This window comes from Glycine max, chromosome 19 (assembly GCF_000004515.6).
Source record: "Glycine max cultivar Williams 82 chromosome 19, Glycine_max_v4.0, whole genome shotgun sequence".
Classification (NCBI taxonomy): domain Eukaryota; kingdom Viridiplantae; phylum Streptophyta; class Magnoliopsida; order Fabales; family Fabaceae; genus Glycine; species Glycine max.
In genome coordinates this window covers 48,352,127-48,370,280 of record NC_038255.2, presented here as the reverse complement: position 1 = coordinate 48,370,280, position 18,154 = coordinate 48,352,127, and the positions used below count along the sequence as shown (strand labels likewise).

Here is an 18,154-nt window from a genome sequence, read left to right as displayed (position 1 = left end):
GGGCTCTCATTTTGTGTCTTCCGGTTTTGTTATCAAAGCAAGGCTTGTGGCTCCATTTTTGCCTCCCAAACTTTCCCTTGTTTTTTATTTATGAAGTTGTTTTTTATTTATCAAGTTACCGAGGGATAAATTAAGAGAGAAATTAGTTTTTCTTTTTAAGTTCTTATTCTCATCTCTTATTTTAATTGAGTTATTATTTTGTTAGAATGGTATTCAACACAAAGTGGTCTTCATCTGAGATAGTCTTTACTCTTTCGATAGACTTGATTACCTTACTTGTTTTAATTGTAATGCTGCAAGTGGAGCAACATGACCTCATCACGCATACATTAGGGGGAAATTCCCCATTTATGTAGATGTAGATGAATATATGAGGGACCATAACTTGTTTGTACATCAAATCAAACTCTTTTTTGGAAAATATAGAGTGGTGTATGTTTGATTTAGATTTTAGAAGGAAATATCAACAAAAATTTTAGAATATGATGTTGTTATAATTATAAAACCAAGCCATTTAAGCTTTTAGGATAAATAACCATCTCTACTTTTCTAATAATAAATAAATAAATTTTAACACAATACAAAGTTATTTTTTTATTCATAAGAATCAAAAACAAGTGCTAAAGAGTTTATAACTATTCATCCTATTCAATTAACTAAGTTAAATTTGATTGGTATAAAAAAAAAAAGAATGGATAAATCAAATTTATATTTCTTAAAAAATGCTTATATTATAGTGTCATCTCTGATTTTAAAAATTACACTATCTTCCCACAAGAGATAATTAATGTTGATTCTGCTGCTTGGGGATGGCTAGCAGGTAATATCAAGGATTTTCATTACTTTTTAAAGCAATGGCTAGTTAATCCAGGGGAGTGTCTTTAAATTTGTCTCGGACATGACTAAATTATGCTTGCTGTTAACATTTTGTGTCATTGAATGGTTGGTGTTTCATGGGGAGGCAATCTGATGTGGTTGGGTGAGCTGATTGGAGAGTGGGTTGGGTGCAGGGTACCTCGGATCCCGCAGGAAAAGGGTCCTCTAATGGCTGGATGTTTTTGTAGGCTGGGTTATATATTAGCTAAAGTTGTGGTTTCTTTATATATAGGTGATCATCATTCATAAATATTCCGGAACCACTTCCTTTCTTTCCGATATGAATTCTGGATATGGTTCTTTGGTTGTTCACATATAGGGTATCTCTTATACCCGTTCATATATATATATTAATTTGCCTATAAAAAGTTCAAATAACCCCCTATCAGGAAAGAGTTGGGATATTTTTATATTTAAGCACTCCTATTATCAACTTTGAAACTTCATCCAAAGATAAAATATTTTATTTCATTTTCAAAATTAATTGATAAAAGCAGATCAATGCTGAAAATATATGGTTGCTCAATTGCTCTCCTTTCTTTGTTTTCCATCTCTTTATTTTTCTTGGATTTCTTTAATTCTTCTTTTCCACCTAAATTCAATAATAATAAAAAAAGCTACAGTTTTCAAGAATATATGCAATTGTCAACAAGACAAAAACGAGGCTAATCAGCAGTTGAAGTTTATTGCAGAATACTTAACACAGAGCCTAGGTAGTCCTTAAGGGGGGTAGGTAACACAGTATAAACACAGAAGTAACGTGATATAGAAGAAAGACATACAAGGATGGAAGTTCTAATCCTCCACCCATCGGACACCATGTTTCGCCCAGAGGTAGTATGCCCCAACAGGACCGCGACCCCCCATCTCATAAAGCTCCACTGACATATTGTCTTTGTCTATCTCATTCAGAATTGGAGTCAGAATATTCCACGCTGCTGCCAACTCATCACTTCTCATAAACAAATGGCTGTCCCCATCAATGACATCGAGAAGAAGATGCTCGTATGAATCCGGCACCTCCATGTTGTACCTTCAACATTATGCAGGCATGGTTGGTTAGCATCATTTGGTCAAAATATGGTGCAAACAAATAGTCCAACATTTAAGTGCTTACTTGTCCTTGTAAAGCAAATTTAATTCTGAAGAGTCCAGTTGTAGGCCTAGTCCTGGAACCTTATTGTTGACTCTCACTAAAATAGCTTCATCAGGAACATCGCGAAGAATGAGCTCATTTACAGCGCGGTCCATATTATGCCCGATGCACTCGTGGTACACATTCCCCGGTACATTGCGAAATTGAATCCGTATCTCCATTCTGCATTACATATTTTCTACCCTGGGTCAGCAAATAACATTACAATTGAACCAATAAATTATACTTTTAAAGGAATTGTTGCATTCAAACATAGCCATAAGCAACTCTTAGATCTCCATTCTCCAATATTTCTCAAGAGTATAAATTTAAGACATGGGGGCAGGGGAGGAAGGAAGAAAATTCATTGTACTATTCAGCCTTTCCCAGACTGGCCTTCAAATAACAAGACATCTTAATACCACTATCCTTTTCCCTCTTATTAGACCACTTTACAGAATTGAAACAGGGATAGTCATGCCAAAGAATCTAAATATGTAATCTAGAACATAAAAAGTACATATCTAAAGAAAATTCACACAAAAGATGATGATTTTACTGGTGTTTGATGAGCCCCAAGCCTGTTTTAATCAGAAATGGCACGCCATCCCATCGTGCATTGTCAATGTATAGTGCAGCAGCAAAATAAGTAGGTGTCAGACCATTTAGGCACGCATCAACTTTGGCTCCACCACTTGTTTTATATTGGCCGAGAATGACATCCTTTGGCTCCAATTTGCGAATTGACCTCAAAACCTTAAGCTGAAAAAGAAGGCAGCAACTAATGGTACTAGGTGATAATGAGGAAAAAAAGCATCTTTCAAGTTGCCATTTGTAACAAACAACCCTAATATCTTAAGAAAAAGTTGTCCATAACAAATATTAATATAGTATTAGTGTATTTGTTGTTTTGAGTATTGTTAAGTATGTTTTAGAGTCACTACTTTATATTTTAGCCTTTTCTGCATGTCAATTAGGTAAGTTTTCTTACTCAGTTGCTTCTTTGTCTTTAAGTTAATGAATGAAGGGAAGAAGTACAAGGCATGAATAAGTGGAAGAAGAACTCAAGTTTCACGGGAAAAGTAAGCTGTGGTTCTAGCACCTAAGCACCAGAAGACTAGTGCCTGTGTGCGCACTGGGAAAATGCCCACTACTCACAGTATAGCCAGCATCAAGTGCTGGTTAGTCAGCACTGTCTTGCACCTGAGTGCTGACACACACCTGAGCATCCAATGTGCAGCACTAAGCATGCATGCATGCTTCAAAGTACCCAATGTGACCATCAGAGCCCGAAAACTGGAATGTTACCGCCTAGGAGGAAGTGATAGTTATTTTTTTGAGAAGAGAAAAGACAGACCAGATCAGAGGGTGAAAAGAGAAAGAAGCAAGAACAGGTTATCTTAATTGGAAAGGAGGAAATTCTTACGATTGGAAGAAAGATGAACTTTCAATTCCTCTTTCAATTTTACCAAGGAGTTCACCTAGTCTCCTGTTTTCTTTCTTTAATCATGCTTAGCTGAATTTCTCTAGCTAGGGTCAAGATGCATCTTAGTTCTGAATTAGATGTAACCCATATTTGGATTTAACTCAAACTTATTGTTCTGATTTAGATGTAATCGCCTTGGGAATTCTGAGGAATCAAAGTGTGTTTGAGAGTGTATTGTTAGCATTCCTCAGAATAAGAATTACTTTCAAATGTTCACTTTGATTTCAATAGAATTCCCTTCAATCCATTTACCATTTATCCAAGTAGCTTCAATACAGAGAATTGGTGATTATTCTTTATTGCTTATTTGACTTGGTACACTTGCTAAGGCATATCATAAGGTTTGTTTACTTTGTTAGAGTTTATAATCCATAATTTGCATGTGTACCTTTTCATTTCGAATATCTTCTCCATCAAGGCTTATTGGTGGTTCCATGGCAAGCAATGCAATTGTTTGGAGCACATGACTGTGTACAATATCACGGATAATTCCATAGCCACTGAAATATCTGCATGGGTATTGGGTAAACAAAGGACTAAGCTGGTATCATATAACAAACAACTACTTGGGAGGAAAAATTCTTTATACATATTCAGTACAGAATGAAGCATTGCATTATATTTACTCAAATGACATAATAGTCACTAAGATTACCTTCCAGGATGCACAGCCAAGTCCTCTGATAAAATGACCTACGGCAATTTAATTAAACAATCTGATGACAAACATTAATATGCAAAAGAGACATTTGAATTTTCATAAATTCCAGAAATTAAGGCACGCTAATCGGATTAAAAAGGGGGCTAACCTGTACATTATCTATATAAGTACGACTCCAAAGTGGCTCAAAAACTAGATTTGAAAACCTTAAAACTGTAAGATTTTCAATGAGATTCCTTCCTAGTAGATGATCAATTCTAGCAACAGATGAACATGAATCATCAATTTAAGTAACAGTATTTCTGTGTGCGCCCAAGTGGTTCATCCATCTGTGTCTTTGGGTGCATGAGCTGAAAGGTGAGAAGGGGAGAGGAAGTAATAAATACCTATATATTTGCTTTTCCTGAAAGTTTGAAAGAAGATATTGTGTCAGCCTATGGGAAGAAAGTGCATCAAAGCCAAATGGCTTCTCAAATATTATGCGATTCCATCCCTTCTGGGTCTGAGCACTGCTTGCAAGACATGACGCAACATCCAAAAGTGCTTCTTGTGGCACAGAAAGGTAGAATATCCTGTTGGTTTTGGATCCTCCCTGAGGTAGATAATAAGCTGTGATAGAATCAGATACCAAAGGGAATACAGCTTGTGAAAGAGTTTACAGGAACACATTTGAGACAAAAAGAACTTTAATATATTCTGGTGAGATTTTGCCATAGTTACCTCAATTTGCTCCATTCGAGCATTCAGCATGGACATCCCATATTTATTGTCATAGCCTCCATTAATGTAATATGTTCTACTAAGGAAAGCATTTAATTTGTCGTCACAGTTTTCTCTGAAAGTTTTTGCATTTCACATTAGCCACCAAGCTAGAATATTGTACAATACTGACTAAGCACAAGGGGAAAAAATGGAACAGGACATTATTCTTTTATTCTCAGGCCAGAAAGACATATAACTTTCTGTTTCAAATGAATAATTAGACACATATAAATGTTTACATGAAAAACAAATTTCCATGAGATTTTATCTGCTATAGGTTGGGAGTAAGTTTTCATAAAACATGACTCAGCAAGCAGTTTCCCAAGTTTCTGAGTGTAAACTTCAGTGCTAAAGATTTGTCCATGAACAGGAAGCAATACATAGAAGGTAACAATTTGGGAACTGGTAAGAAAATCATACTGATGATCAACTCGGCATGTTAACGTTGAAGCTATAATAGATTGCAGGTCTTCATCAGTTATATCCTTCCTTGAATAACCAAAAATGCCTACATTCTGAAGACATGGCAATGTAACAATTGGAAAAGGTAAGATTCACTAGAAACAAGCACTCTTGATATGTTCCAATTTATTTATCATAGTAAAAAATAATTGGAATAAAATATCATGCCAAAATCCAATTGATTATGCATCCACAACAAAGGAATTCGAGGTGGAAAAAGAGCAAAGCTACAAATTAATTTACATAAAAGGCTCATTAGGTGGGTGATGAACTTGATTATGGTCTCATAGCGAATCCCAAGGCCAGCTAAAGAACAAGGATTGTGCTAAACTCTAGACTGATTCAATCTGTACAGACAATGGTGTGTTGTTGTTTTTGTTGCTCGTTAGGTGGATGATTTAATCCAATGTAATTTTAGTATATTTGAATTGGGTTGAAGATCCAACATTGACTAGCAGCCAGTGGTACGGCAAAAATAGTGTATATTAGTGGAATGCAATTATAATTTTATCAACTAACTTTTGGGGCTGAGTAAGGTCCAAGCCCAAAATCTAATATGGTATCAAAACTTATGCTAAGCGTTGTTATTAGGCCTATCAAGCTACTCATCATCGGACCACTCACATGCGTCCAATCTTGCAAATTTCACGTTCAAGATGATCAGTTCTTAGCGTGAGGAAGGTGTGTTGGAGATCGTCGTTAACTAATGATATGGTCAAAAATAGTGTATATAAGTAGGGGGTAATCCTCACTTTATGAGCTATCGGGATGAGTTATGCCCAAATCTGCTAAGAATTTTGAGTCTCAAGGTATGAATTGAGGCTTTTGAAATGCATGTACCAGAACTTTCAAGTTGAAAGAACAAAGGTGCACATGCAATAAAAGGTGTTGTACCTCGGGAAGGAAGCCACTGTAGTAGAGGGCAAATAAAGCAGGGAAAATCTTCCTCTTTGCCAGCTCGCCAGTGGCCCCTATGACTGCAATACAAAGAGAGGGCTTTCTGCTAACATCCATGGGAGCACCAGACAAACCTGTCTGCAGCAAAGATGGAGACTCCATGGGAGTGACCTTATCTGTGTGATTGAATATCATGAGAAACATGTTGCAAGTTTGAAGACAATTAATCACATGGAAGCCTAAACAATTAAGATAAGTGAATAGCGGTCAATTAAAAGTGAACACACCATCAGGAACATGAAGAATTGAGGATGAATCAGAAACCGATCCCTTTTCATTTTCCAAATTATTTTTGAAGTGATGATTTCTATTCTTAGGTTGCTTTGGTGGCTGGAATTGGAAGTTGAGTCTCTCAAGTACCCACAGTTTCAAGCCACGAAACCTTCGACACAAGCTGGTGCTTCTAACATTCAGCACAAGACGACCGAGTCCACCTGGTACCGAATCAAAGTTGTTGGATGCAACCTGCAACAATTAACAACTCATGGAGCAGTGAGTGCACTTGGAGCAACAAATTTAGAATAAGAAAAGAGAAAAAGAAGCATACGGTGAGTGAATTTGAGCAAAGATGTGCTGGTCTTTGGAATGCGAATGAGGTTGAAGAGAAAGACACAGACATTCCTACGAGTTTGTGTGTTCCCGTATTCGGACAGACATCAACGTGTCCGAGGTAGTGAGTGAAGAAAGGGAGGACGGTTGCCGTAGTTTCGGATGCACTGGAATATAGACACTCTCCCGAACCAAAAGTGAGCTCATGTGTGAATTTGGTTTCCAATATTAGTTGATCCTTGGATGCATAATAGAAATATCCATCTTAATTATGCTTAAGGGTTAATTGGTTGGAGAGAAGAGAAAAAACAAAGAAAAAAAAGTTTTATTTGAATTAAAATAAAAAATGATAAATAGTCATCTTTTCTTTAAATGTGTAATTTACTCACAAATATATCCTTGAAAGATAGACGATCAAAATATCAAATTTAATTTTCGAAAATATAAAAAGTGCAATAAATATATCTCACGGCTAACTTTCGTATGTCACAATTAATAAAATAGCTTATATATGTGACACACAGAGACAAATTTGTTACTGAAATGATTGTCAACATGGTCATGCTGACTAGATTGGACAAAAATGTAGTAAGATACTATTTTTGGACATAAATGTCAATAATTTTTTGTTGAACAAAAATGTTATTAATTTTTTTTAGACTTAAACGTCAGTACGTTCCATTGGACCAAAATGTTAATAAATTATCATTATTGGACAAAAATGTCATTAATTTTATATTGGATCTAAATATCAAGTGTGTTTCTATTGAACTAATTTGTTAGATCCAAAATTTCATTTTATTTAAGGGTAAAATATAATTTTATGGTAAATTTTTGTCATTTTTATCATTAAAAACACAAGATTACAATAATCAATTAAAAAAATATATTGACAAACATAATTTGAAACAAACATAATAATAACAATAATAATGATTATAAATCATAATTTGTATGTCATAATATAAATTATCCAAAATAAGAATGGTACTGTTTTACCAAAATAAACATTGTAAAGTGTATCAATTATTATACTTTTTTTCAAATTATAATAATTAGTCACAATCTACTATAAATAAAAGATAAATATATTTCATATTTCACTTTTTCGAATCTTGACTATTTTATTAACGGTGACGGACGAAAGTTAATGATCGGATATATTTGTCGCATTTTTTACACTTTCGGAGACTAAATTTTGTATTTTCATCTTTCAATGACACATTTATCAGCGAATTACATATTCATGAACAAAAATAACTATTTTACCCTATTCTTATTCCCAGAGAGTGGGAAGACGAAAAGTCAAGAAAAAACATTATATGACAAATGTGTTCTTATGTTGACAATTAGAGATGAACACGTCGACAATCATTTCAGTGACAAATTCATCCATATGTGTCACGTAGACTATTTTATTAACGATGACGGATGAAAGTTAACGATCGGATATATTTGTCACACTTTATACTCTTTTGGAGACTAAATTTTATATTTTCATCTTTCGTATTTGTAAGTGAATTACACATTTAGATACAAAAGTGATTATTTACCAAAAAAAAAATAAAGATATGAGATTCACATTAAAATTAAAAAAATATTCTTTTTGTTATTTGATTTCTATCAAATAACTTCTTAACTTTTAAAAAAGATTAATCACTCCTTCCTACTAAGATAACTTTATACTAATATAATAATAATAATAAAAGTAAACTCATTGAAAAGCCGTGAGATTTGTATTGGTCGAAAATCTTTAAATTATTGGTAAATATTTTTTTATGTATTACAGCAAAAAAAATTATATGGATATTTTTCAAGTTTAGATAAAACATATAAATATAAAAAAAACCAAATTCATAAAAACATGTATATATATATATATTCACAAATCTAAGACACTATTCATATCACTCCAAAAAAAGACAAAAAATAATTATAGGAGGATATTCTGGTTAAATAGGCATGATATTAGTCTTGATCACACCAGGTCATACATTATTAAATTCGTTAGATTTTTTAATTCACTCTAAACTTTAAGAGCCTTAAGCGGATATTCTTTTTAACATGAACAATAATAACCCATATGTAGAAATAAATATTATTTTTTTAGAAAATTAGAAATAAATTGCACTATTTTTTAGGAAATTAAATTATTTTGCTAATACAAGTAAGTGAACGTAATTTTATAGTTAGTCATTAAAGTCAAAACAATAATTATCCGCTTGAATTTTCCTTATTAAAGTCAAGACAAACACTGCGGGCACGAATTCACGAAGATGGTGTAGGTGAAAGCCGCTGTCAAACATTGCAACACCATTTATCAATCCATTTTTTTCAATAAAATTATTATTTAGAATTTCAGCCACCTACCAAACCTTAACGGCACAGTTAAGATTTATGTTTAGGTGATTTTTTTTTCCCGGTGAATTGAAGGGGCAACGCACCCCAACAAATATCAATTAAAACACACGAGGGAAAATAGTTAGAAGAAATATCAGCCTCAACAGCCAAGCAATAAAAGGCAAAATAACATCAAAAACTCTCAAGTTCTCAAAAGAGACATCCCATAATTTGCTAGCTTGTTTGCAACTTGGTTAGCTTCACGAAGCACCACCTGTGAAACACCACCTGCAGCATAAAATGACTTGATGCTTTGAACCAAACTGAAGCAAGGATGGTAAAAAAAGGGAGGCGGGTGGTTAATAACTGAAAAATAAGATTCTAAAGAAGATTATTTGAATACTAAAATTAGGTATTGAATTTGGATTCTTATATTCATAATTCAAAAAGGTTTTATAATTATTGTCAAAGAATTGAAATAAAAGATAGAGTCATGATAGTTATTAAATGAAGTCTACCTAATGCTAAATGCAAAAGCACTTAATATAGATCAATATGATAGCATTATAAGTTATCTCGTAATAAACTCGGTTGTTGCTAATATTTTCTACTCGATCCCTTCTTCCACAAGTCTAGCTCGTCATCCCTTCCATAGCAAATTAATCACGACAATAGAGCCAGATTCAATAAGAATTCCCCCGAATCTCATATTCTAAGCAATTGACAGTACTCTAATGTAAATGGTAAATGAAGCACAGAGCAGAAGCCAATGTTGGCAACAAACTACCTGCTATCAGAATCCATGTCTGCCATGGATGCAAGAAAACTTGCAAAGGAAGCTTAAAGGAGAAAGAAGATAGAGGAAACTAAAATTAGTAGAGAATGAGAATTAGCTTACAAGAGAGTTGGTTATTATAGTTTTATATAATTGGTTGCAAGAATAACTAACTTGTAACTAACTAAACTATCTCTTGTAACAAAGTGATCAATCTGAATTAACCATGATCAAACTATATCTATGTTAAGATCCCCCTTCAAGCTAGGAATGGATATTGGATATTCCTAACTTGGAATACAAAAATTGAAAAGAATCAGGCAGCATGGCCTTAGTGTATATGTCTGCAAGCTCATTAGCAAAGGTGATAGGAAGTAATTTCACAATTCTTTTATGCATCTTCTCCCGAACTAGATGACAATCAATCTTAATATGTTTTGTTCTCTCATGAAAAACATGATTTGTTGCTATATGAAGGGCAGATCGATTATCACAATACAAAACAACAGGTTGCTGAAAATTTGTTTTAAACTCTTTAAGCAAGAAAGTAAGTCATTGTAACTCACAAGTAGCACTAGCCAATGCTCTATATTCAGCTTCTGAGGAGCTTTAGACACACTAGCATGTTTCTTAGACTTCCAGGAAATCAAAGAATTCCAAGATATATGGCATAACCAGTAATAGATTTTTTGGTATCAATGCAACGAGCCCAATCTGAATCACTAAAATCTTTTAAATGAATGTTACTATTAGCAGAAAGAAAAATCCCTACACATGGAGAACCTTTGATGTATCGAAGAATTCTGAAAGCAACTTATTGATGAGCTGAGATAGGTTTAGCAACAAACTGACTTAAATGTTGCACAACATATTCAATATTTGGTCTAGCATTGGTAAGATAAATCAGTTTGCCCATGAGTCTCCTATATGAAGAAGCATCCACAGCTGAAAGAGGAGAACCTGAATGCTGATTTATCATTCGACTAAAAATAAAGTCAAGTTAGAGTATATAAATGAGGAACAACCCTTATTCCTTGAGCTAACTTTTGATGTTGAGTTAGGCCTAAACTCACATTATAAAAATCTAAGATGTATAAGAGTATATTCAAGATTAATCAAAAGAGTCATCCATCATTTTTATCTACGCATCAAGTCCAACAAGTGCTGAGCATGGGGAAATGTATTAGGAAAAACCCAAATCTCACAACAGATAAAAATAAAGTCAAGTTAGAATATACAAGTGAAGGACAATCCTCACTCCTTGAGCTATCTTTTGAAATTGAGTTAAGTCTAAACTCACATTTTAAAAATCTAAGGCCGGAAAACATCATGCAAGTTCGAGAGCAACCAACTCGAAGAAGTTTGATTAAGAAACACTTAATGCTTCGCCGCACACAAGAAACTGAAAACTCACCATTTGGAGCACCCTTCCACGACCCAGAATTTGATCCTCTCCTCACGTTTAGGGGAGGAATAGCTCGAATGGTATCCAGGCTAGATGCTGGCAAGTAAGGAGTGATCAACTTAAATTTCCAGTAGTAACATCGATTAAATTTCCATGACCAAGAATCCAAGAATAATTCTGGAAACCAACCGAATTTCCATCACCAATGTTCCAAGATATCATGTTCTGAACTTGGACCCAGCTTCTGCAAATAGTGTTAAATATTTTAATTTCAGTCATGAGTTTTAAACGTTTTATGCATCATCGACGCAAAAAAAAAAAAACGTTTTATGCATCATTAATATAAAAAAGTCCTTTATATTTGAATAAAAACTACATGTGATTTCCATTAAATTGCATAAAATAGAATGAAATGTGTTTGAATAAAACGTATTTTGAGTACAAAACCCATTATGATGATTTCAATATGACACTTTCTTGAAAATTATGAACACCTTTTATTATTTGGAGTATTTATGAATATACATTTACTTTCTCTTTCTTTTTTTAATTTTTTTTTCCTATCTCTTTCTACAATGTGTTGGTTTAACCATTGTAGAATGTACAATGTACAATGTACAAAGGTGTGTTATTCATATTCCTCTATTAAATTGTTACGCATGTTTTTTTATTTTTCAAAAGTCTAACTGAATTAGATTCCGAAAACTCACCAACACCTAGGATAGTGGAATTCGAACCTTCTGTGAGATATGATATCTATCCTTGCCACCAATCTTTTTTTTTGCCGTTACACACGTTCTTTAAAGTTAAAACTCTGACAAAAAAAGAGAGGTTAAATCTCCACAAACGACAAATTTGTTACCTAAATAGATAAAAGAAAAAAATTGGAACAGCAACGTTTGTTGTTTGAAGATGACAGTGACAGCCGCACCCACATACATGTACTTGTATTATTTTGGTATTCGTATAAATGTTTTCCTCTTTCTCTCTTCTAAATCTAATTCGACTCTTGGCCAGTTAATAGAAACAAACTTTGGGTAGATAAGACTGCTGAATGTCTCATCTCTAATTATTGTAAGACCCTCTCTCTCTCTCTCTCTCAATCAAACTTCCGTTGCGTTTTCTCCTTCAATTTTGTTATTTTATGCCTCCTTGATCATTTGGGTGCGTGATCATCATCTTTTTCTTAATTTAATGTTGATGGGTTCTTGTGTTTACGGTTCTACTAGAATTCAGCAATGAACAAAGTGCTTTGCTTCCACCGCAACTGCTATTTATCTGAAAAGTTAAAAACTTTGGTCTCATATACGATTCTTCTTCTTTGCATCACACTTTTTTTTTTGACAAACTTCTTTGCATCACACTTGAAACAGATTTTTGTGGTGTTGGTGGTTACTCGTATCTTAGATTAGTGAATTATGATTATGTAAAGACCCGTTTCTTCTGATTCTAGCTTCCCTTTTTTTAGCCGTTTTTTGTTGAAATGGTTGCACTGTTTTCTTTCACTGCCTCATGCTTTGAAAATTTCCGAAGTGAACTTCTTTTCTGATACTTTATGCAATTCATCAATGATAATATTAATATCTGAACTCTATGTTGATTCAAAGTTTGGTTGATGTGTTTCTAAATGATTGAGGGCTTTTAAATTTTTGAAAGGTGATTGATTAAGGACTGTGATGTAATTTCTTTGGATATGATCCACCATGTAGGAAAATGTTTCAATTTTTCTGTCCCATAATATGCTCAAAAGTTCTCATCTATCGATGCAGGTATTTGGAAAATAGTTTTGAGTTGAGGATCTAATCATTACCAGATTTAATATATTTGACAAATGGGGTCTGAAGGTCCTACGACACCGACGACAACAATTCATGTGACAGGATTTAAGAAATTCCATGGAGTTTCAGAGAATCCAACAGAAACAATTGCCAATAATTTGACAGAGTACATGAATAAGAAGGGTTTGCCAAAGAGATTAGTTATTGGGAGCTCCAGCATTCTTGAGACTGCTGGTCAAGGAGCACTTGTGCCACTGTACCAGAGATTACAATCCGCGGTTAATGCCAAGGACTCTGAATCTTCAAATTCCAATAAAATTATTTGGGTGAGTTGCCCCTGTACTTGATATATGGCTTCACTGTTTGTGCTCAATACTCATAGCTTTGTGTATTCATTCTTCAATGCTGGTCATTTATGTAATTAAATCCTAATTTGTTCCTGTCAATTAATTTCCCACTGAACCTGGATATGTTATGTTATTCAAGCTGAATTATCTTTTGCAAAAAAGAAATAAAAAATCAAGAAGGAGAATAACATTATCATCCAACATGGTAGATAGCACAATCCAAGACTGTCAGTCACATTCCTTGTGTATTTCTGTACACACCAATTAAAGTCTGCAGGAACTGCAGAGGAAACACTGCTCCAATAACTTAAATAAGCATGTTGACTGTAACATGGATTGAGTCTTTGTGACTACTATAGTAATTACTCTATTAAAATCTGCTCATTAAATACTGTGAAGACTGAAGATCATATTGTTAACTATTTCTTTGTGATTAAATCTCAATGGACTTTAAACTAAAGTTTCTTAAAATAAATAGCACAAAGCTGGAAGGAAACTTATATTGGACTTCAGAGTTACACATTAATTCAAAGGCTGAACTAAAAAGCTTGAGCATCTGAATAGTGAACTGTGAATATCATGTTATAGGCATAAGAAGCCTTGGAAATGAAAAGTGAGAAAGTAACTAGTTGACTGGGATTTTGCCTTGGTTAGACTCAGATATCTCATTATTAAGTTGAATATATTTTCATTTCTTCACCCCTGCAAGTTCTGGCAGCTTCTGATTTTTGTTTATTCAGCTGCATTTTGGGGTTAACAGTGGTGCGACAAGGTTTGCTATAGAGAAACAAGCTGTCAACGAGGCTAATTTTCGATGCCCTGATGAAATGGGATGGAAGCCCCAGGTGAGATTGGAGTATTGGATTGATTTCAAATTTGCTTTAATCAACAAACCTTTAGAACTGATGTCCAGCGAGCTTCTTCACCGAAATTTGCATAATTTTATGTTGCAGAAAGTCCCCATAGTTCCTTCGGATGGTGGAATTTCACGAACAAGGGAGGTAAAATGGATCACTTATATTTCACATACACTTGATTCGTAAACTAATGTGTACTCTTGGGCTTGGTGTTTAGTCCTAAGTCCTAACACTGTAAAATAATGATTACTATTTTAACATAGAATATTAATTTTTTGGGTACCATTTTAATTACTTTAAGGTGCTATTTGTTTTGATGGCACTGAAGCTGCTGCTTACTCCTGACACTGTAGCCAATTTTCTTATGTTATTGTAAAAATCATTAGCAAATTACATTTTTGAGTTCCTCATTTTGTCAAAAATTAAAAGTAAGGAGGTATAGAGGAATTTAGTTTTGTGGGTTCTGCCCCTTCCCCTTGATGGGGAGAAATTATTACATGGTTAGAGACTACTGTGGTCTCAATCAATCTCCACCTGACATATGATTGAATGTTATTAATTGTCTTGTAAATTGAAAAACTCAATTATGTTTCACTTAGAGATTGGTTAGTACCATGGACACGCGATGTAATAATTTTTCCTTGATGGGGGAGGCCTACACAGGTAGAAAATTATTCGTGTACATAGACGACATGATGAAGAAAACCACTTCATAAAACATGGTTGGTTCTGCTTAATAATGAGAATTCTACCTAATTTTGTGCAGACTACACTTCCTGTTGTGGAGATCACCAAAGCCTTGACAGAGAAGGGATATGAAGTTATGGTATCAGATGATGCAGGCAGGTTTGTGTGCAATTATGTTTACTATCATTCCCTTCGCTTTGCCGAGCAAAACGGGATCAAATCCCTTTTCGTGCACGTGCCACTCTTCGTGACAATAAATGAAGAGACTCAAATGCAATTCGCAGCTTCCTTGTTAGAGGTGCTTGCCTCTATACCTCAGTAGTACCATTACACTTAGACCCTCAAAAGTGGGAGCCCCTATATCTCTGTTCTGGTGTGATTATGCTTATGAAAGTGGATGAATGTACCTTGAATAAAATATTTATTATAATAAAAATATTGTATTTAAATGGAAACGGTTTAATGAAAATGGCATATGTAGTAGAGGGGCATTTGCTCTCATTGGTAAATGTTTCTGATTAAAGGTTCCAGCACATTGTGATGACAGTTTGATATCTTCAGTGGTTTACCTTGTGAATAAATGTTCATTTTCTTCATTCATCAATAAAGCAGCTTATATTTAAGCATTACAACTCAACGTTTTACCACCAAACTTGGCACTCATTTGAACATGCAAAACAGAAAATAAAGACATATTGCAACATACTAAGACCCGGTTAATAACAATAAATCACATCTTGCAACAATAAAAGAAATTGAAGAAACAATTCCTAAAGATTAGAACAAGAATAACGGACCCACGTGATGACATTTTTAACATAGGCATGGTAGAATCGATCAACTCATCATCCCTCACCTATCATTGACTTCTCAAAATCGAGACAAGATGGGTTGAATAATTTTTTTAAGTTGGTTAAAAATTCTAACCTTTACTAGAATTTATATTTTTAATCACATTTTTTTCCTAATATTTTTTAGATAAAAAAAGAAGAAAAGTATTCTACTTTTTTTTCTCCTTTTTCACAAGTTGTTTTCTAAACTTACACTACAAATAGTTTGAAATAGGATTTTCTGGTACTCTTAAATCGTAATTTTTATTTTCACTCCTTGTTATACCTAAAATTTCAAGAAATTCTTATGGTAAGATTTTCTCCTCCACTTCTTTCACTTCATTTTTGCTCATAGTAGGTAAATAAGTGTAAGAATCACGACTTGGTGAATGATGATTTTCTTTTGGCCAATATTATACATTTTAATCCTCTAATTTGTTCTCTTGCTTTTTCGCTTTATCTTTTTAGAAACATGAATGAAATCATGAAAGAGAAAAGACAAAGATTTATCTCTCCTTCTCTAGTTTTTTAATTTTTTGATCATATAAAAGGTTGGTGTAAGAAGAGAGCATAACAAGATAAAACAATATTTTTATTTTTTCCTAAGTACGTGCTTAAATTAATTTTTTAATCTAAATAATTTATAATATTATATTTTAAAAAATATCTAAAAACAAAATATTGAATTATTTATTTTCCTTAAAATAATTGAAACCAAATATACCATGTTAGTAAATTTGATATCATAACAAGCGAAAGTGACATAAGTGACGCCCAGAATTTACCCCATACTTTTTATACCAATTTACATAATTTATTACTTCAATTATTAATTTGTAATTGCAAAGAACGTATAGGCTATAACAATACAAAGCATTTTTAGGCATCAGGCATCATATATCGAAATTGCAGCGGGTGTGTATATATATAGTATTTACATGTTGTTTAACAATTTTGAATGATAATATATATATATATATATATATATATATATATATATATATATATATATATATATATATATATATATATATTAATGTGAAAGGAGGATATAAATAAAATGTGTGAGTTATTATAAATCATTATAAATCTTTGACATTATCTTTGATTTTCCCTTATAAAAAAGTATAAATATATATTATCATTCGAAATTGTTAAACAACATGTAAATACTTATTAGAAGATAGAATTGGAGAAATATAAGTATATGTAGTCGTCCATAAAACATCATTTAGGGGTACCCTTCAACCCTAACACGATATTTGTCATTATCTAAAACTTGACATAGCCACATGCTGACGGGCCTAATTCATTATCAAGAAGATCAATGGGCCTAAGCTTAATGGCCCCCAAAAAATATCATTTCCATCCATTTTTATTTTCGCATTCAAATTAGTTTTTTTTTACTTGGTCTTTTTATAATTTTTCTGTTTTTCATGTACTTAATAAATATTATCCTATTTTAATACACACACGTCCTACATAAATACAATTTTTTATGTCCTTCTTCAATTCAACTTATATTTGTTATTATATTAGTGAATAGTGATTATATATTGTTAAATGAAATATAGATATTTGATTTGTTATCGGTGTAAAATAATTTTATATTACTCATGTATAATCATTAATTCCATTTGTTACTATAATTATTATTATTTTATTTTTTCTCTTTTATTTAGATCTCACCAATCCAATATTTGTGTTGAAAAAGTGGTAGTTTTACTACGTCAAATTCATTTAAAATAAGTTCACTCTTATATCCATAAATACCTATTTACCTTTTAATTATCTTAATGTTTCTATCTATGGTCATGGCACACACATATAATGCTTTAATTAATCTCTTATATCAATTTTCTTCTTATCTAGTTTTTTTTTTTCGTTGACAATTATACTTACAATTTCCATGACATGCAATGCGATTCAAACCACTTCAATATTGGACACCTAATGAACCGCAAGGAAAAAAATGCATATTGTAAAAGAATAAAATAATGAGACAAATTTTTTATCAGTTACATGGGTGTCTTTTTTTATTGTTTTTAATCAAAAATAGAATTTCAACTTAGTAATTTATATAATAAAAGCTTGCATTAAAAATTAATATACATATATTACTACGAAAAATTAGTTTTGATAAATAAAAAATAATACTAAAAAATTAAAAGAATTTAACTCAATTGATTGAGTAAAGTGCATGAGTTATTATAAATTTTTGATACCTATCCTTAATATTTATGAATG

At 32.8% G+C, this 18,154-nt stretch overlaps 2 protein-coding genes across 5 annotated transcripts; one reads left to right on the top strand and one right to left on the bottom strand.

The window, feature by feature from the left end:
- Positions 1 to 1,499: 1,499 nt before the first annotated feature.
- Positions 1,500 to 7,117, bottom strand: LOC100796541 (inactive glucose-6-phosphate 1-dehydrogenase 4, chloroplastic). The gene is made up of 12 exons (XM_003554556.5): positions 6,887 to 7,117; positions 6,567 to 6,804; positions 6,277 to 6,455; positions 5,341 to 5,435; positions 4,879 to 4,993; positions 4,545 to 4,750; positions 4,307 to 4,415; positions 4,153 to 4,190; positions 3,886 to 4,006; positions 2,571 to 2,773; positions 1,994 to 2,194; positions 1,500 to 1,909 (listed from the first exon to the last, which is right to left on the bottom strand). The coding sequence occupies exons 1-12, from the start codon at positions 6,956 to 6,958 to the stop codon at positions 1,672 to 1,674; spliced, it is 1,815 nt and encodes a 604-aa protein (XP_003554604.1). The 5' UTR covers positions 6,959 to 7,117; the 3' UTR covers positions 1,500 to 1,671.
- A 5,211-nt stretch (positions 7,118 to 12,328) lies between these two features.
- On the top strand, positions 12,329 to 15,671 carry LOC100306599 (peptidase C15, pyroglutamyl peptidase I-like protein). Of its 4 annotated transcripts, none has more exons than NM_001250393.3 (5): positions 12,433 to 12,482; positions 13,178 to 13,512; positions 14,274 to 14,378; positions 14,487 to 14,534; positions 15,157 to 15,637. In NM_001250393.3, exons 2-5 carry the CDS (start codon positions 13,240 to 13,242, stop codon positions 15,397 to 15,399), a joined length of 669 nt encoding a protein of 222 aa, NP_001237322.2. In that variant the 5' UTR covers positions 12,433 to 12,482; positions 13,178 to 13,239; the 3' UTR covers positions 15,400 to 15,637. The 4 variants fall into 4 exon arrangements, with proteins under 4 accessions (XP_040868307.1, NP_001237322.2, NP_001348357.1 ...); NM_001361428.1 differs by having other exon boundaries at positions 12,480 to 12,572; NM_001361429.1 differs by lacking the exon at positions 12,433 to 12,482 and adding an exon at positions 12,643 to 12,693.
- The last annotated feature ends 2,483 nt before the right edge of the window (positions 15,672 to 18,154 follow it).